The 19,420-nt window shown below is 42.2% G+C and overlaps 1 protein-coding gene across 1 annotated transcript; it reads right to left on the bottom strand.

Moving 5' to 3' along the window:
- Window positions 1–8,489: 8,489 nt before the first annotated feature.
- ivd (isovaleryl-CoA dehydrogenase) lies at window positions 8,490–19,144 on the bottom strand. Its single transcript, XM_046308467.1, has 12 exons — window positions 18,888–19,144; window positions 17,986–18,075; window positions 17,601–17,652; window positions 17,288–17,457; window positions 15,381–15,474; window positions 15,119–15,249; window positions 12,316–12,412; window positions 12,117–12,210; window positions 10,542–10,623; window positions 10,217–10,321; window positions 9,966–10,038; window positions 8,490–9,783 (listed from the first exon to the last, which is right to left on the bottom strand). Exons 1-12 carry the CDS (start codon window positions 19,008–19,010, stop codon window positions 9,650–9,652), a joined length of 1,245 nt encoding a protein of 414 aa, XP_046164423.1. The 5' UTR covers window positions 19,011–19,144; the 3' UTR covers window positions 8,490–9,649.
- Window positions 19,145–19,420: the final 276 nt, after the last annotated feature.

Raw genomic sequence — 19,420 nt, 5'->3', positions numbered from 1 at the left:
TCAAAACCCATGTTTAAAACTACACTTTTGGAATAACTACATGACCCATAATGCTCTTTGACTGAACATTCAAAATTACCATGGCAATTAATAGTAAACCATGGAAATTATGCATCACAATTGTTATTCTATGGTATGTGGTCAGACAGAGACTTTAATTGCCATACAAGGTGTCACTGGAGGTAGAGAGGGGAGAAAGTTGGAAGGGTCGGCTGAAGGTTTGAACCTCGGTCTCTGGCGAGGAGTCGCATAGGTATTGAGGGCGGGGAGTGTTACCACTCCGCCACGGCTCTGCACACCCAGTTATATTTGTAACCAAAGTATTTTTCAATATTGCATCTATTTGGTGACATTTTGCATAAGCAATTGGCAGTGAGAAAAATATGCATAAAACGTAATATAGAAGAGAAGTTCTGAATATCTTATATTACCAGCATGAATTTGTTTTGTGCAGGGTAGAAGATGCATTAAATGGAGGATTCTGTGATGGAATGGCATTGAATCAAATCAAATCAAAGATCCATTGATTTACACTAGTTGCTTATACTTCACCATATTCCAGTTTAATTATTTACAAATATACAGGAAATCAAATCAAATTTTATTTGTCACATGCGCCGAATACAACAGGTGTAGTAGACCTTAACGTGAAATGCTTACTTACAAGCCCTTAACCAACAATGCAATTCAAGAAATGTATACAACAATAAGGAGGCTATATACAGGGGGTACCGGTACCGAGGCAATAGGCAGGGGTACAGGTTGGTCGAGGTAATTTGTAAAGTGACTATGCATAGATAACAAACATTGAGTAGCATCCATGTAAAAACTAAATGTAAATAGTCCGGGAGGCCATTTGATTAGTTGTTCAGAAGTCTTATGGCTTAGGGGTAGAAGCTGTTGAGGAGCCTTTGGGTCCTAGAGAACAGTCTATGACTTGGGTGACTGGAGTCTTTGACAATTATTTGGGCCTTCCTCTGACACTTCCTAGTACACACACTACTGTTCAAAAGTTTGGGGTTACTTAGAAATGTCCTTGTTTTTGAAAGAAAAGCTTTTTTTGTCCATTAAAATAACATAAAATTGATCAGAAATACAGTATAGACACATTGTTAAAACTTCTTAGGGATCAAATCCTGTTAACGGGATCGATTTGACAACAGCCAGTGAAATTGTAGGGCGCCAAAATCAAACAACAGAAATCTCATTAACATTCGTCAAACATACAAGTATTATACACCCTTTTAAAGATAAACTTCTTGTTAATCCAACCACAGTGTCCGATTTCAAAAAGGCTTTACAGCGAAAGCATACCATGCCATTATGTTAGGTTTCCAGCCAAAGAGAGGAGTCACAAAAAGCAGAAATAAAGATAAAATGAATCACTAACCTTTGATGATCTTCATCAGATGACACTCATAGGACTTTGTTACACAATACATGTATGTTTTGTTCGATAAAGTTCATATTTATATCCCAAAATCTCAGTTTACATTGGCACGTTATGTTCAGTAATGTTTTGCCCCCAAAACATCCAGTGAATTTGCAGAGAGCCACATCAATTTACAAAAATACTCATCATAGACTTTGATGAAAGATACAAGCGTTATACATAGGATTAAAGATAAACTTCTCCTTAATGCAACTGCTGTGTCAGATTTCAAGCTTTACGGCGAAAGCACACCATGCGACAATCTGAGTACAGCGCTCAGCCACCAAAACAATCCATACAGTTACCCACCAAGTTGTGGAGTCAACAAAAGTCAGAAATAGCATTATAAATATTCACTTACCTTTGATGATCTTCATCGGAATGCACTCCCAGGAATCCCAGTTCAACAAAAAAATGTTTGTTTTGTTCGATAAAGTCCATCTTTATGTCCAAATAACAAATTTTTGTTTGCGCATTTAGTTCACTAATCCAAATGCACACAGCGTGGGCACTAAGTCCAGACGAAAAGTCTAAAAAGTTCCATTAAAGTTCGTAGAAACATGTCAAACAATGTGTATAATCAATCTTTAGGATGTTTTTATCATAAATCTTCAATAATATTCTAACTGGACAATTCCGTTGTCATTAGAAAGGAAAGTGAATGACCGTCGTGCTCACGGCCACAACTAATGGCTTTCAGGCTGACCCCTTTCACAATAGAAACCTGAAACAACATTCTAAAGACTGTTGACATCTACTAGAAGCCGTAGGAAGTGCAATCTAACCCCATTTACACTGGATATTGGATAGACAATCACTTGAAAAACTACTAACCTCAGATTTCCCACTTCCTGGTTGGATTTTTCTCAGGTTTTCGCCTGCCATAGGAGTTCTGTTATACTCACAGACATCATTCAAACAGGTTTAGAAACTTCAGAGTGTTTTCTATGCAACTATACTAATAATATATATATATCCTAGCTTCTGGACCTGAGTAGCATGCAGTTTACTTTGGGCACACTTTTCATCCGGACATGAAAATTACTGCCCCCTATCCCAAAGAAGTGTTGATGTTGTACATTTCTGTTGTAGCTGGAATCGGCTGGTCTTTTTATGAAATATCTTCATAGATGTACAGAGGCCCATTATCAGCAACCATCCCTCCTGTGTTCCAATGGCACGTTGTGTTAGCGAATCAAAGTTTATAATTTTAAACCCCTTTGCAATTATGTTAGCACAGCTGAAAACTGTTGTCCTGATTAAAAAAGCAATACAACTAGCCTTCTTTAGACTAGTTGAGTATCTGGATAATTATCATTTGTGGGTTCGATTACAGGCTCAAAATGTCCAGACACAAATAACTCTCTTCTGAAACTCTTCAGTCTATTTTTGTTCTGAGAAATGAGGGCTATTCCATGCGAGAAATTGCCAAGAAACTGAAGACCTCGTATAACACTGTGTACTACTCCCTTCACAGAACAGTGCAAACTGGCCCTAACCAGAATATAAAGAGTGGGAGGCCCCGGTGCACAACTGAGCAGGAGGACAAGTACATTAGTGTCTAGTTTGAGAAACAGATGCCTCACAAGTCCTCAAATGGCAGCTTCATTAAATAGTACTCCAAAACATCAGTCTCAATGTCAACAGTGAAGAAGCAACTCTGGGATGCTGGTTACTAGTTGCAAAGAAACATACATATCTCAGACTGGCCCAAAAAAAGAAAATATTAAGATGGAAGAAGAACAGACTCTGGAAGATTGGAAAAAAAAGTGTTATGGACAGACAAATCTAAGTTTGAGGTGTTCAGATCACAAATAATAAAATACTTGAGATGCAGAAAAAAGTCAAAAGATGCTGGAGGAGTGCTTGACACCATCTATTAAGCATCGTGGAGGCAATGTGATGGCCTGGGGGGGGCATTGGTGGTGGTAAAGTGGGAGATGTGTACAGGGTAAAAAGGATCATGAAGAAGGAAAGCTATCACTCACAATAATTTTGCAACACCATACCCTGTTGACAGCGCTTAATTGGAGCCAATGTCCTCCAACAACAGGACAATGACCCGAAGCACAGCTCCAAACTATGCAACAACTATTTGGGGAAGAAGCAGTCAGCTGGTATCTATAATGGAGTGGCCAGCACAGTCACCGGATCTCAACCCTATTGAGCTGTTGTGGGAGCAGTTTGACCGTATGGTATGTAGGAAGGGCCCATCAAGGGACATGGGGTGAAATCTCTTCAGATTACCTCAACAAATTGACAACTAGAATGCCTGTCACGTTCGTTGTATGGATGAGACCAAGGCGCAGCGTGATGTGAATACATCTTCTATTTTAATGAAACGAAGAACACTTCAACAAACTTACAAAAACAACAAAACGCTATATAGAATAAGTGCAGACACAGGCAACTAATACATAGACAATCACCCACGAATTACCCAAGGAATATGGCTGCCTAAATATGGTTCCCAATAAGAGACAACGATAAACAGCTGCCTCTAACTGAGAACCAATCTAAGCAACCATAGACATATACAAAACACCTAGACTTGTAAACAACCCCATTAACATACAAAAACCCTAGACAGGTCAAAAACACAACAAACCACTTCTACCCCCCCCCCCCCTTAAAAGATTTAGATGCACTATTGTAAAGTGGCTGTTCCACTGGATGTCATAAGGTGAATGCACCAATTTGTAAGTCGCTCTGGATAAGAGCGTCTGCTAAATGACTTAAATGTAATGTAAATGTCACACCCTGACCTAACCAAAATAATAAAGTAAACAAAGATAACTAAGGTCAGGGCGTGACAATGCCAAAGGTCTGCAAGGCTGTAATTGCTGCAAATTGAGGATTCTTTGACAAAAGCAAAGTTTGAAGGACACAATTATTATTTCAATTAAAAATCATTATTTATAACCTTGTCAACATCTTGACTATATTTCCTATTCATTTTGAAACTCATTTCACGTATGTTTTCATGGAAAACAAGGACATTTAGAAGTGACCCAAACTTTTGAACGGTAGTATAGGTCCTGGATGTCAGGAAGCTTGGCCCCAGTGATGTACTGGGCCATACGCACTATCCTCTGTTGCGCCTTACAGTCAGATGCTGAGCAGTTGCCATACCAGGCGGTGATGCAACCGGTCAGGATGCTCTCGATGGTGCTGCTGTAGAACTTTTTGAGGATCTTGGGGCGGCCCATCAGGAAGTCCAGGATCCAGTTGCAGAGGGAGATGTTTAGTCCCAGGGTCCTTAGTTTAGTGATGAGCTTTGTGGGCACTATGGTGTTGAACGCATTCTCACATAGGTGTTTCTTTTGTCCAGGTGGGAAAGAGCAGTGTGGAGTGCGATTGAGATTGCGTTATCTGTGGATCTGGAGTGGGTCTAGGGTTTCTGGCATGATGTTTATGTGAGCCATGACCAGCCAATCAAAGCACTTAATGTCTCCCGATGTGAGTGCTACAGGGCGGTAATAATTTAGGCAGGTTACCTTCTTTCTTGGGCCAGGGAGAGGTTGAAAATGTCAGTGAAGACACTTGGCAGTTAGTCTTCACATGCTTTGAGTACACGTCTTGGTAATCCATCTGGCCCGCGGCTTTGTGTCTGTTGACCTGTTTAAAGGTCTTGCTCACATCGGAGCATGATCACACAGTCGTCCGGAACAGCTGGTGCTCTCATGCATGTTTCAGTGTTGCTTGCCTCAAAGAGAGCATAAAAGGCATTTAGCTCATTTGGTATGCTCGCCCCACTGGGCAGCTTGCGGCAGGGTTTCCCTTTGTAGTCTGTAATAGTTTTCATGCCCTGCCACATCTGACGAGCATCAGAGCCGGTGTAGTAAGATTCCATCATTGTCCTGTATTGACTCTTTGCCTGTTTGATGGTTCGTCAGGAGGGCATAGCGGGATTTCTTATAAGAGTCCGGATTAGTGTCCCGCTCCTTGAAAGTGGCAGCTCTAGCCTTTAGCTTAGTGGGGATGTTGCCTGGAATCCATGGCTTCTGGTTGGGAAATGTATGTATGGTCACTGTGGGGACGATGTCGTCGATGCACTTATTCAATCGCCTAGCAGGAAGTGAAAGCGAATAGACACAGAGCATAAGCTCCTAAATTCTTCTGCAAAAATATAGAAATGGAGTTGGATATATGTAGATAAACCTGAATTGTTTTTGCAAGGACTTATACAGGACACTAACCTCAACATCAAAACCTTCATTCCAGTTCACAATTGCATACCTAAAACCTTGATTGTGGACAAAATTACCTGAATGGACTTTTAACATCAAGGACTATCCATAAAAAAATACTTCTAACAAGCCAAAACCTGCAGAAGAAAGACAGCGGAACTTTGAAGGTGAACGGCAGGTGAAATATATATATTTTTAAATAAAAATGCAATTTGCCTCATGACTCCTGCGTGCTTTGTCGACTTTCAACTTGCTTGTTTACCCAACTGTGACACAGTCTGTTTGTTCCCACACTCGGGACTCTGACTCTATTGGTTACACGGACTCTTGGCCTCCCATCCTATTGTAACCACCTCTCACTGGCTTTGTATTCATGTTACCTAATGAAATTGCTGTACAATATGATATTGTTGCCATCTAATGCACATTCAAATGTTATAAAACACTGCAGAGCTTTACCTGTCCTCTGCCGTGCCCAGGTTGTATTATTGCTGATTATATATAGAAATGTGCATGTACACCCTGGCCCATCTACTGTTGCTTGCCCCAATTCTGTTTTGTGCTCTTGATATCTGCTTCACTGATTTCTGCTCTCGTAAAAGCCTGGGTTTTCTGCATGTTAACACTAGAAGCTTATTACCTAAAAATTGATCAATTGAAAGTGTGGGTTGACAGCTCCAATCCAGATGTGTTGGTCATTACTGAGACGTGATTCAGAAAGAGTGTTTTGAACACTGATGTTGACCTTTCTGGTTAGAACCTCTTTCGGCAAGACAGATCTTCCAAAAATGGTGGAGTGGCAATCTTAACCAAGGAACATCATCAGGGCTTGGTTGTCTCCACCAAGTCTGTCCCCAAACAATTTGATTTTCTAGATTTGCAATTTAAACTTTCAAATAACTCTTTGTTGACGGTTTCCGAGTGTTATTGGCCACTATCAGCACAGACCTGTACCCTAAATGCCCTAAACTCTCTCCTGGCCCCTTACACTAAGTCTGAATATATCCTTTTACGTGACCTAAATTGGGACATGCTTAAATCTACAGCAATGGAACTCCCTAAATATTTCTCAGATTATTACCAATCCCACAAAGTATGACTTCAAACAACCAGAAAAGGCTACACTCCTTGATGTTATCCTTACAAATAATCCTGACAGAAACACCAGACTGGTACCTGTAATGACCTTAGTGATCACTGTTTTACAGCCTGTGTTCGTAATGGCTGCTCAGTGAAACAACCTGTCCTGACTTGTCATAGACGCTTGCTATAAAACTTTAATGAGCAAACCTTCCTTCGTGACCTGGCCTCTATAAATTGGTATAGAATCAGCTTATTCCCCTCTGTCGAAGACGCTTGGACTTTCTTTTTTGATATTTTCAGTGGTATCGTTCACAAATACGCGCTCATAAAGAAAATGAGAATTAAAAACAGATTCAGCCCCTGGTTCGACCGTGATCTGGCAAAGTTATTCCACTTCAAGAATTCCATTTGGCAAATCGCTCGGCACGCGCACACTCAGGCTGATCGGCTCTCATGTCGGCAAATTATAAATAAGTGCACTCAGGATATATGAGCCAAAGTTAGTTACTTTAAGGAGCAGTTCCCTCTCTGTGGGTCTAACCTCAAGAAGTTCTGGAAAACGGTTAAAGACCTAGAGAATAAACCCTCCTCACAACTGCCTGTGTCCCTTAATGTTGATGTGGCTGTTACTTTTTTAAATTTGACCTTTAACGAGGCAAGTCAGTTAAGAACAAATTCTTATTTTCAATGATGGCCTAGGAATGGTGGGTTAACTGCCTTGTTCACGGGCAGAACGACAGATTCTTACCTTGTCAGCTCGGGGATTCGATCTTACAACCTTTCGGTCTAATCAACGCTCTAACCACAAGGCTACCTGCCGCCTCCTTTACTGACAAGGAGCACATGGGATGAGCTCTTTCATCACCACTTAAGTCAGGATTGACTCAGCCGTGCCTCCTTGCCCGTCCAACATTTCCTCATCTCCCACCCCTTCTAATGTGACTATCAGTCCTATTAGCCAACGTACAATCAATCGATCGATAATAAAATAGAGGAACTACGAGCACGTGTATCCTACCAACGGGACATTAAAAACAGATTGGGATTTCTTATAAGCTTCTGGGTTAGAGTCCCGCTCCTTGAAAGTGGCAGCTCTACCCTTTAGCTCAGTGCAGTTGTTGCCTGTAATTCATGGTTTCTGGTTGGGGTATAAAAATACAACATCATCGAGGCACTTATTGATGAAGCCAGTGACTGATGTAGTGTACTCAATGTCTTCGGAAGAATCCCAGAACATATTCCAGTCTGTGCTAGCAAAACAGTCCTGTAGCATAGCATCCGTGTCATCTGACCACTTCTGTATTGAGAGAGTCACCGGTACTTCCTGCTTTAGTTTTTGCTTGTAAATAGGAATCATGAGGATATAATTATGGTCAGATTTGGAAAATGGAAGGCGAGGGAGAGTTTTGTATACGTCTCTGTGTGTGGAGTAAAGATGGTCTAGAGTTACATTTTTTCCTCTGGTTGCATGTGACATGCTGGTAGAAGTTAGGTAAAATGGATTTAAGTTTGCCTGCATTTACGTTCTCGGCCACTAGGAGCGCCGCTTCTGGATAAGCATTTGCTTATGGCCTTATACAGCTTGTGGAGTGCGGTCTTAGTGCCAGCATCGGTTTGTGGTGGTAAATAGACAGCTACGAATAATATAGATGAGAACTCTTGGTAAATAACGTGGTCTACAGCTTATCATGAGGTATTCTACCTCCGGCGAGCAATACCTCAAGACTTCTTTAATATTAGACATGGCGCACCGTTTGAATTTTAAATAAGACATGGCCCAATAGTGCAAAATCCAAGTAATTTTTTATTCTACACAAACAGGATACCAACCAATTTGGATACTTAGTTGAAACAAAATCTTGAGGAATTAACAAATCTTGCAATTGTTTTGTTCTTCCTATCAGACAATTTTTAGTTGATTTAACCATTTGAATATGCTCTTAAAAGTAAACAATGATATTTCCATTATAGAAAATCATTGTTTTTGCTGACTATCTTCACTTCACATTCTACGCAGCTCAACACCACTGAGAAATGGAAAGTTTACAAATACGTTGGAAAAAAAGAGTGACAACACAAAAAGAGAACGATAGTGTTAAGTCGTTAATGGTAGTGTACAAAGCCATGTACCCAGGAAACATCAACGGAAGGGGGAAATTTTTATCTTTATTTAACTAGGCAAGTCAGTTAAGAACAAATTCTTATTTTCAATGACGGCCTAGGAACAGCGGGTTAACTGCCTGTTCAGGAGCAGAAGACAGATTTGTACCTTGTCAGCTTGGGGGTTTGAACTTGCAACCTTCCGGTTATGAGTCCAACGCTCTAACCACTAGGCTACCCTGCCGCCATGATTTAAAAATGCTGCTGCTTGCAAGAACGCTTTGCATAACAGAGCATATTGTATGGTTCACTGCCTCAGACACACACGACTAGATTCCTCCACTATATAGACTAAGGTCATTTCACTGCAAGGTAGAATCAATGAAACCCTATTAAAATGCCATACATTAAATTGTTACTGAAATAATAAGAAATGTTAAAAGTATGATAAATACAGTTTAATTGGGTTGATACCAGACTACTGGTATCTAAAACACTGGAGGTAGAGATCTAAGTCCACACCAGATGAATCATCATCCGTTGGTGCTACTCTGGTGCTTGTTGTCCGTGACTAAAGCGGATATGGAGAATCATAGTGTTCCCTTGACTGTTTCTCCGACAGGGACCGTTTTGGTCCAAGGTAGAAACTTTTCACTAAAGGGTTCTTAAAACAGTTCTTTATTGGGTGAAAGGGTTCTACCTGGAACCAATACAGGGTTCTCCTACACAGGGACAGGCAAAGAACCCTTTTAGAAACCTTTCTAAGAGTGTATAATGGTATTTCGTGTAAGGCCTTTGGGTGAGTCGTGATCCAGTCCGTGTACTTCTCTTCAGCTTTCAAGGTCTACTTGTACATGGCATTGAAGGCTCGACCAATGATAAGCCTGCGCACCTCACTGGTGCCTGCTCCGATCTCGTACAGCTTGGCGTCCCTCAGGAAACGGCCCATGGGATAATCATTAATGTAGCCGTTGCCACCTGTAGGTGAAGAAACGCAACAATGACTTGTCATAAATTAAATAAAAAAATCAAGCCCTCCAATCCCCCCCAGAGAGATTATAGTTAGGATGAACACAAGTGTAAAACAGTTGAGCATGCAATGTTAACATTAGCTACAAAGATCAACATGTTTCTATAAAAGTGCATGGCTTGGTTCTTACCCAGGCACTGAATTCCATCCAGAGCAACTTGAGTGGCATTCTCAGCACAATAAAGAATGACCCCAGCACAGTCCTACAATAACACCAAGATAATACTGTGCCATCCAATATATATTTTTTCCTATCACATTACATTATAAAATGTAACATTACATTTGTCATCAACACTTTCAGCCAATATATTTGCGGTTACATTACATTATGAATTTCACATTAATAAAATGGACTTTGTTGTTGTCGAGAATGCTCACCATGGAATTAGAGTGTCCCTTGTCACAGGCTCGTGCCACGTTATACAAATACTGTCTACATGCACCCAGGCGTGTGTACATGTCAGCCATCTTTGCTTGCATTAACTGGTAGGAAGGAAAAAAACAGCAATTCCAGAAAAGGCAAACGAAGTGTTATACTTGAAAGTATTATTAATTCTCACGTCAAATGTAGTCATTTTATAACCTTAAAGGAAGTGGTATATAAGCAAGAGAAATAGGTGGAGATCTGTTGTAAGTGGAATATGATTGACATAAGTGCCCTTCCTTATTTGACCGCCTGAGAATGGTTTGGTTGATTTCCCACCTGGAAGTGTCCAATCTTCTGTCCGAAAGCTTCTCTAACGTGCAGGTAGGGAACGGAAAAGTCCATCACAGCTTGCATAATGCTGAAAGAGGGGAGCATTATCTTCATTGCAGAACAAACTCAGCAAAAAAAGAAACATCCTCACTGTCAACTGCGTTTATTTTCAGAAAATGTAACATGTATAAATATTTGTATGAACATAAGATTCCACAACTGAGACAAACTAGACAAGTTCCACAGACATGTGTCCCTGAACAAAGGGGGGGGGGGGGCTCCAAAAATCAAAAGTAACAGTCAGTATCTGGTGTGGCCACCAGCTGCATTAAGTAATACAGTGCATCTCCTCCTCAATGACTGCAACAGATTTGTCGGTTCTTGCCGTGAGATTTTACCCCAACTCTTCCATCAAGGCACCTGCAAGTCCCCAGGCATTTCTGGGGGGGGGTGGGGGGTGGCCTTAGCCCTCCAATCCCAGACCAGCTCAATGGAATTGAGATCAGGGCTCTTTGCTGGCTGTCGCAGAAGGTTGACATTCCTGTCTTGTAGGAAATCAGCCATACTGCTCGTTCTGTGCGTGGTGGCATTATCATGCTGGAGGGTCATGTCAGGATGAGCCTGCAGGAAGGGTACCACGAGGAAGGATGTCTTCCATGTAAAGCAAAGCGTTGAGTAATGACAAGCTCAGTCCGACGATGCTGTGACACACCGCCCAAGACCATGAAGGACCCTCTACCTTGATCCCGCTCCAGAGCACAGGCCTTGGTGTAACGATCATTCCTTCGACAATAAACCCGAATCCGACCATCATCCTTGGTGAGACAAAACCTCGAATCGTCAGTGAAGAGCACTTTGCCAGTCCTGTCTGGTCCAGCGACGGTGGGTTTGTGTCCATAGGCAACATTGTTGCCGGTGATGTCTGGTGATGACCTGCCTTACAACAGGCCTACAAGCCCTCAGTCCAGCCTATTGTGGACAATCTGAGCACTGATGGAGGGATTGTGCGTTCCTGGTTTAACTCGGGCAGTTGTTGTTGCCATCCTGTACCTGTCCCACAGGTGTGATGTTCGGATGTACCGATCCTGTGCAGGTGTTGTTGCACGTGGTCTGCCACTGCGTGGACAATCAGCTGCCCGTACGGTCTCCCTGTAGCGCTGTCTTAGGTGTCTCGCAGTACGGACATTGCAATTCATTGCCCTAGCCACATCTGCAGTCCTCATGTCTCCTTGCAGCATGTCTAAGGCACGTTCACACAGATGAGCAGGGACCCCGGGCATCTCTCTTTGTGTTTTTCAGAGTCAGTAGAAAGGCCTCTTTAGTGTCCTAAGATTTCATAACTGGGACCTTAATTGCCTACCATCTGTAAGGTGTTAGTGTCTTAATGACCGTTCCACAGGTGCATGTTCATTAATTGTTTATGGTTCATTGAACAAGCATGGGAAACGGTGTTCAAACCCTTTACAATGAAGATCTGTGAAGGTCTTTGAACGACAGGGCTCTGAAAAAAGGGACACTTTTTTTTGTGCTGAGTTTAGATAGACGTAGACAGAATAGGTGTGTTAGAATATGTATATTTACCCGACAGGTCCTGCTGCGAGCACAAGTCTCTCCAGGTCGAGTCCAGTCATCATCACATAGACTCCCTTGTTGAGAGGTCCCAAGACATTCTCCACTGTAATCAAAAGACACCGTTGCAATTGAAAACATAATTCATTATGATACAAAATATTACTGAATACACTCACACAAATGTGCATACACGCTCAGGCACACACACCTGGAATCTTGCAGTCCTCAAAGATAAGTTCACAAGTGTTGGATCCCCTCATTCCCAGTTTATCCAGCTTCTGTGCTGTGCTAAACCCTGGCATACCCTGTAGGAATAAAAGTTGGACACAATTTACCAATATGTCCAGACTAGGGTTGCAAAATTCTAGTATCTTTCACAAAACTCCCAGGTTTTCCAGAAATCCATAATCCTCCAAAAACACGATTACTGGGAAACCTGGGTAATGTCGGGAAAGTCCATGTAGAGGCCGAGACAGAAGCATTTCCATTATTGATCATAATAAATGAAAAATAATAAATAAATAAAATAATAAACTAATAAATAATAAAATAAAGTGTTAAGTATACAGGTCCAGAACAACGGTCCCTCTAAAACGACATGCGGCCGTGCAGTAGCCCAGACTGCCGTGCAGTAGCCCAGACTGCCGTGCAGTAGCCCAGACTGCCGTGCAGTAGCCCAGACTGCCGTGCAGTAGCCCAGACTGCCGTGCAGTAGCCCAGACTGCCGTGCAGTAGCCCAGACTGCCGTGCAGTAGCCCAGACTGCCGTGCAGTAGCCCAGACTGCCGTGCAGTAGCCCAGACTGCCGTGCAGTAGCCCAGACTGCCGTGCAGTAGCCCAGACTGCCGTGCAGTAGCCCAGACTGCCGTGCAGAACAAATATCAGCCCATTGAGAGAAGCCAGAGATTAGACTCAACTTTTTAGAGCAGTGGTCACCAACCGGTCTAATCCTAGTCGATAGCCAAACATTTCTGTAAAAACCCAACGATAAAGCCTTGTGTTCCTATTTTGTTTTATTTGTCTCAGGCTATTGCCAGTAGGTGCAGCCAATTTAGCTGCCCTGGGCAATGGGTAGGCAAACTTACCATGTTTAACCATTTCATGTGTCTGAAGGTACAAACGCTGCCTTCCCGGCGGGCCCGGAGAGCAAATCAAGTGCACTATAGGCTTACCGCTGGCCAATCGGATGGCTCATATTACTGTGTCTCCAGTAATTTAGCAGGTATAAAAGAAAGCAAAGTTGATACTGTGAGATTTACAAACATGGTTAGAGAGAGACTGTATTCAACACTTATAAGCCATAAAATGCATATTCTTCCTATTTCCACAGGCGTTGTTATAATTCGCGGCTTTGGTCTTTTAATAATCAAGGAATATTTTACTTTCTCTGTTCATAGGAGTAACATGAATTTGTAGGCAGAAATTATGTGGTGAGACTCGAGTTTCGCCATCAGCTGAAAGACAGTGTCCTTTTTTGGTCAGTGTCAGCGGAGGAAAGGGAGAGCGGAGGGATGTTGAGAGGCAGACAGTCGGTCTGCTGCCCTCTCCCTCAGGCCAGTAAAATACAAATGTAAAAGTATGTTTACTGAGCCTCAAGTAATACAACAACGGATCGATTACCAGTGTGATAATATAGCCTAGCTCAAATTTTGAAATAAAATTTGAAAAAAAGATTTATAAAAACATGTCTCGAACTATGCAGAGAAATTCAAGCAAAGCCAATATGCGGTATTAATGTATTGGGCCTACAGCTTACTGCACAAATCTCATTGCTACAGAACTGTTTTTAATTGGTTAATGTTGCATAGGCTTACGTTTAAGTCTTTTAAAAAATATATATAATCTAAGCAGTAGATCTCCGCTTGCATTTTTGACTCTGTGATCTTGACTAAGAAAAGGTTGGTGACCACTGTTCTACAGTTTTCCCAGTAAACACTCAACATTTTCCTTTATTGTGGCAATTGTGATCGAATCAACGCAATATTAGCCACTTTCAATATAACATACCTGAAACAAACTACGCAAGATATTTTGTTGTAGGCAGAACGCATTGGAGTAGGATTCTATTGCATTGACACACAGGACTCAGGCCGTACTCTACACAGACCGGTGCGGCATAACCAATCAGAGCTGCAATAGGCATATATGCAAACAGACCATATATGGATCTGTCCATTTACTTTGAACTGGACTGTGTTTACAGCATGAGCAGTTGTGAGTAGATTCGCTTTGAGCTCAAAACAAGCGCGAGCTGAATGTAGTCAAGTGTGCATTCTGTTCATATCCTTTGCTAGTTAGTGAGTTATTAGCCCAGTTATAGATAATTAGTAGACAGCGATAGGGGAGTGATTGCTTCCTACAAGAGCACAAAACATGTACATTCCTAGATATATTTGAAAAAACGAGTCCAGTAAAGAGATAGTCTTAAAGGGGCAGTGTTGTATAGTATTCCCTCTGCCAATAGGCAGAGGGAACATTAATTTGTCTGTAAATGGTATAATTCATTTTATTTTGTAAAGTGGTTTGCCTAAACAACATTTCCAGTCACCTTGTCTGAAGGACAAGTGGATAAACAGGTTAATGCCAAGCCCTGCATGTTAAAAAAAAAAAAATTGAAATGTAGGCCTACATTGAACGCCAAACATTGGCTGCTACTGTAGGCTGAATGATCGAACAGCTATTTCCATGTTAAAATGTTATAGGATGCATTTTCTCCATTGTTTTAGATTGTAGGCCACTCTGGTAGGCCTACATTATGATCAAATAGTTTTAAGTGGCCAAGTAGGCTACTGTCTAACTTAAAGCGGGTACAGCTTCAGAGTTCACAGTAAACACACGCTGGAAGTTGCAGACTTTTCAAAACGTTTAAGTTTGCACTCCGTAGACCTGAAATTTGCTCAAAGCCAAACCCCCAAAAAACTAGAGGGAATAGACCCAGACCCATAACTGGTGAAGCTGTTTTAAGTGGAATATGGAAGGCGTTTGGTTTCATTGCCTAAGATAAATACTTGCCTTCTCCACAATGAAAGCTGTGATACCCTTTTGGTGAGCCTCCGGGTCTGTCTTAGCGTACACAATGAGAACGTCTGCATCTGGCCCGTTGGTGATCCAGAACTTTCCACCGTTAAGAACGTAGTGGTCACCTTCAGCAAAATAAAAACCCAGAGAGGAGACGGACAGCAGTATGAGCAATGATGCCCATTTAAAAAAAGGTAAGGAACTAGCTCAGTGAACTTGTGCTACTACGGAAAGGGATTTATTCCAGAGGGCTCACCTTCTTTCCTGGCCTTCAGTTTCATGGACACCACATCGGATCCGGCGTTGGGCTCACTCATTGCCAAGGCACCCACGTGCTCTCCTGTCATGAGCTGGGAACATTATATTAGAACGAGAAGATATACATTTGCATTCATAAAGTATTCAGACCTGGACTTTTTCCCACATTGTTACGTTACAGCCTTATTCTAAAACGTATTAAAGCAATCGTTTCTCAATCTACACACAATACTCCATAACGACAGTTTATTTTAAATGATTTCAAATGTATTCAAAATAAAAAAACACCATATTTACGTAAGCATTCAGACCCTTTGCTATGAGACTCAAAATTGAGCTCAGGAACATCCCGTTTCCATTGATCATCCTTGAGATGTTTCTACAACTTGGAGTCCACTAGTAGTACATTTAATTGATTGGAAAGGATTTGGAAAGTTGGAAAGGCACACATCTGTCTATATAAGGTCTCACAGTTGACAGTGCATGTCAAAACAAAAACCAAGCCATGAGATTGAAGGAATTGTCTGTAGAGCTCCGAGACAAGATTGTGCCGAGGCACAGACCTGGGGAAGGGTACCACAAAAAAAAAAAAAAAAAAACTGCAGTATTGAAGATCCCCAGAACAGTAGCCTCCATCATTCTTAAATGGAGGAAGTTTGGAACCACCAAGACTCTTCCTAGAGCTGGTCGCCCGGCCAAACTGAGCAATCGGCAGAGAAGGGAGGTGATCAAGAACCCGATGGTCACTCTGACAGAGAGCCAGAGTTCCGCTGTGGCGATGGGAGAACCTTCCCGAAGGACAACCATCTCTGCAACACTCCACCGTTGAGGCCTTTATGGTAAAATGGCCAAATGGAAGCCACTCCTCAGTAAAAAAGGCATACGACAGCCCACTCAGAGTTTGCCAAAAGGCACCTAAAAACTAGATTGTCTGGTCTGAGGAAACCAAGATTGAACTCTTTGCCAAGTGTCACTTCTGGAGAAAACCTGCCACCATCCCTACGGTGAAGCATGGTGGTGGCAGCGTCATGGTGAACGGAGCAAAATACAGAGATCCTTGATTAAAACCTGCTCCAGAGCGCCCAGGACCTCAGACAGGGACAAAAGGTTCCCCGTCCAACTGGACAATGACCCTAGGCACAAAGCCAAGCCAACCCAGGAGTGGCGTCAGGACAATGACCCTAGGCACAAAGCCAAGCCAACCCAGGAGTGGCGTCAGGACAATGACCCTAGGCACAAAGCCAAGCCAACCCAGGAGTGGCGTCAGGACAATGACCCTAGGCACAAAGCCAAGCCAACCCAGGAGTGGCGTCAGGACAAGTCTGAATTTCCTTGAGTGGCCCAGCCTGAGTCCGGACTTGACCCCGATAGAACATCTCTGGAGAGACCTGAAAATAGCTGTGCAGCGATGCTCCCCATCCAACCTAACAGAGCTTGAGAGGATCTGCAGAGAAGAATTAGAGAAACACCACAAATATAGGTGTGCCAAGCTTGTAGCGTCATACCCAAGTAGACTCAAGGCTGTAAATGCTGCCAAAGTGCTTCAACAAAGTACTGAGTAAAGGGTCTGAATACTTAAGTAAAATGTGATAGTTACTTTTTTTGCTTTTGTCATTATGGGGTATTGTGTGTAGATTGATGGGGGGGGAAACAATTTAATCCATTGTAGAATAAGGTTGTAATGTAGAAAAAGTGAAGGGGTCTGAATAGTTTCTGAATGCACTGAAACATGGCTATTTCAAAGTGAAACTGCCTGTATAGAGTAGACAAACATGAGCTGGGAAAAGACAAAGGTATACATTTCATATCAAAGAAATAAAAAGAACATCTGGCTATTGCACTTGAGGCTGCCTGTATACTTCAGAGTGCATTAAGCATGTATGGGACTACAAATATCATCCACACCTTGGCCATGTACTTGTCCTTCTGCTTCGTGTTGCCATGGCGCACCATCTGATTGACACAGAGGTTTGAATGGGCCCCGTAGCTGAGGGCGACAGCTGCCGACACTCGCGACATTTCCTCCATCACAATCACATGATCTAGGTAACCCAATCCTGAACCACCATAATCCACTGTGGGGGGATAACATAGTTATGATACTACTTCTACATCAGATCACCATCACGGCCATTGATGAAACTACTGGTAAACTATTTTTACGCGGGGAAAAATAGCATAGTGATACATCAACCCGAAATCAGTATCCATCTCTTACATGGGGCAGTGATACCCAGAAGTCCCATATCACCCATGTCCCTCCAAAAGTCCTGCATGAAAAAAAAATAACCCAAGAGGTTACCAGGTGTAAACCAGGGGCCTTACAAAGTTCATATTTTTCATCCCAAAATACACACAATGTAGACCTACATGAAGAACATTAAGAGTTACCTCTATTGTAATACAATGTCCAGTATTTTTATGATTTAGGTAATGGATCCTAATGATGTCCTGTTATTCATTTGAGGTGGATTGTACTGTTTGTAGTGCAGCAAACAGTAAAATACAATTATTCAAGAGGAATGCCACACTCTACATCGTATTATGGTAAGGTTGTCCTAGCTTGCTAGTTCTTATTAGAATAGTATACTTCATCATCTCACCCGCATCCCAACAAATTCATTGCTCTTGTCAATCTCATCGGCAATGGGTGCCAGTTTCTCGGCTAGGAACCTCCGGATTGTCTGTCGGAGCTGGACAAAATAGGGAAAGACAGCGAAAATATAAAGAAAAATGTATCGACATGAATTTCAAACGGAATATGTTCACATGTATACTGTTGAGTACTGTTAAAAAACAAATGTATCAATACAATAACTACTAGATAGTATCAACAGCAGTTGATACTGTTTTTCCTAGCCACTGTGCTTCTACACCTGCATTGCTTGCTGTTTGGGGTTTTAGGCTGGGTTTCTGTACAGCACTTTGAGATATCAGCTGATGTACGAAGGGCTATATAAATACATTTGATTTGAACATATGTTGATATTGTTATGCAAAACGTAGTTTATTCCCCTTCAGAGCGATGCAGCGTCACATGCATGCACGAACTTTCACCCAATTAAAAGCTGCACAAGAAACCCACCCCTCGTCCACATCAACGTTAGCTGTCCGCATGTAACCTTTGTCTAGGATCATACCAGTAGCTACCAGAGGTCTGGAAGCATCGTTTGCCCCGTGCATACATTTGCTCTGAACCGACTACTAGTGAACTACAGCTGATAACCGAACAACGAGCTTCTCGATGTCCAGGCAATATAGGTAGTTAGTACAACCAAAAGCCATCCAAATAAAGACTCTCGACACAACAGTTGTGTCATAACAGTAGCAGTCCGTCATTTTGGCCTTTAACACTTGCTACGCGTCCTTGACACCTTTCTGTTTTGCTCCTTCATTTAAAAACAACAACCACAATACAGACTTTCAATTGAGCTTGTTGACTGAATAATGTCAGCGGTCTTTGGTCGTTAGTTGAAAGTTAGCTACTTCAGTTATCTAACGTTACTTGTATCTGCTCCTCCGTAAGCCCGTTGACGACATCATCCACGGGAAGACCGACAGCGCATCCTCGTCTTGAAATCTCAGTGATTCTTGCACCCAGGCGGAATGCACTCCTGACTGCAAACATTGTTCAATTGCGGTTACTAGACTGTATCCTCCGAAACAGTCAAGATCAGCGAAAGGTCGGATAATTACACAATTGCGGAGACCGGGAAGTGTGCGACGTGCTACAACAATCCACAAAACAGGGATGTATTCATCACGTCTTGCAACGGAAACCGGTTAAGAACCGAACGGGGCGGGACCTAACTGAATTTGTCCTATAGAAACTCTCGTTTTCTTTTGCAAAACGTTTTCCGTTTGGCGTAAACGGTTTCTGTTGCAAAATACTAATTGTTTTGCAACAATTGTTTTTAATTAATACACCCCATGTTTGGAAGGGAATTCCCTCTATTATGCACGAAGGTTTATGTTAATGGCATAACGGGTGCGTTAGCGCCACCCTGTGTCCTGGAGCACATCATATGACATGAGCTA

Source organism: Oncorhynchus gorbuscha, linkage group LG17 (assembly GCF_021184085.1).
Source record: "Oncorhynchus gorbuscha isolate QuinsamMale2020 ecotype Even-year linkage group LG17, OgorEven_v1.0, whole genome shotgun sequence".
Taxonomy (NCBI): Eukaryota; Metazoa; Chordata; class Actinopteri; order Salmoniformes; family Salmonidae; genus Oncorhynchus; species Oncorhynchus gorbuscha.
This window is presented reverse-complemented; position numbering and strand designations above follow the sequence as displayed.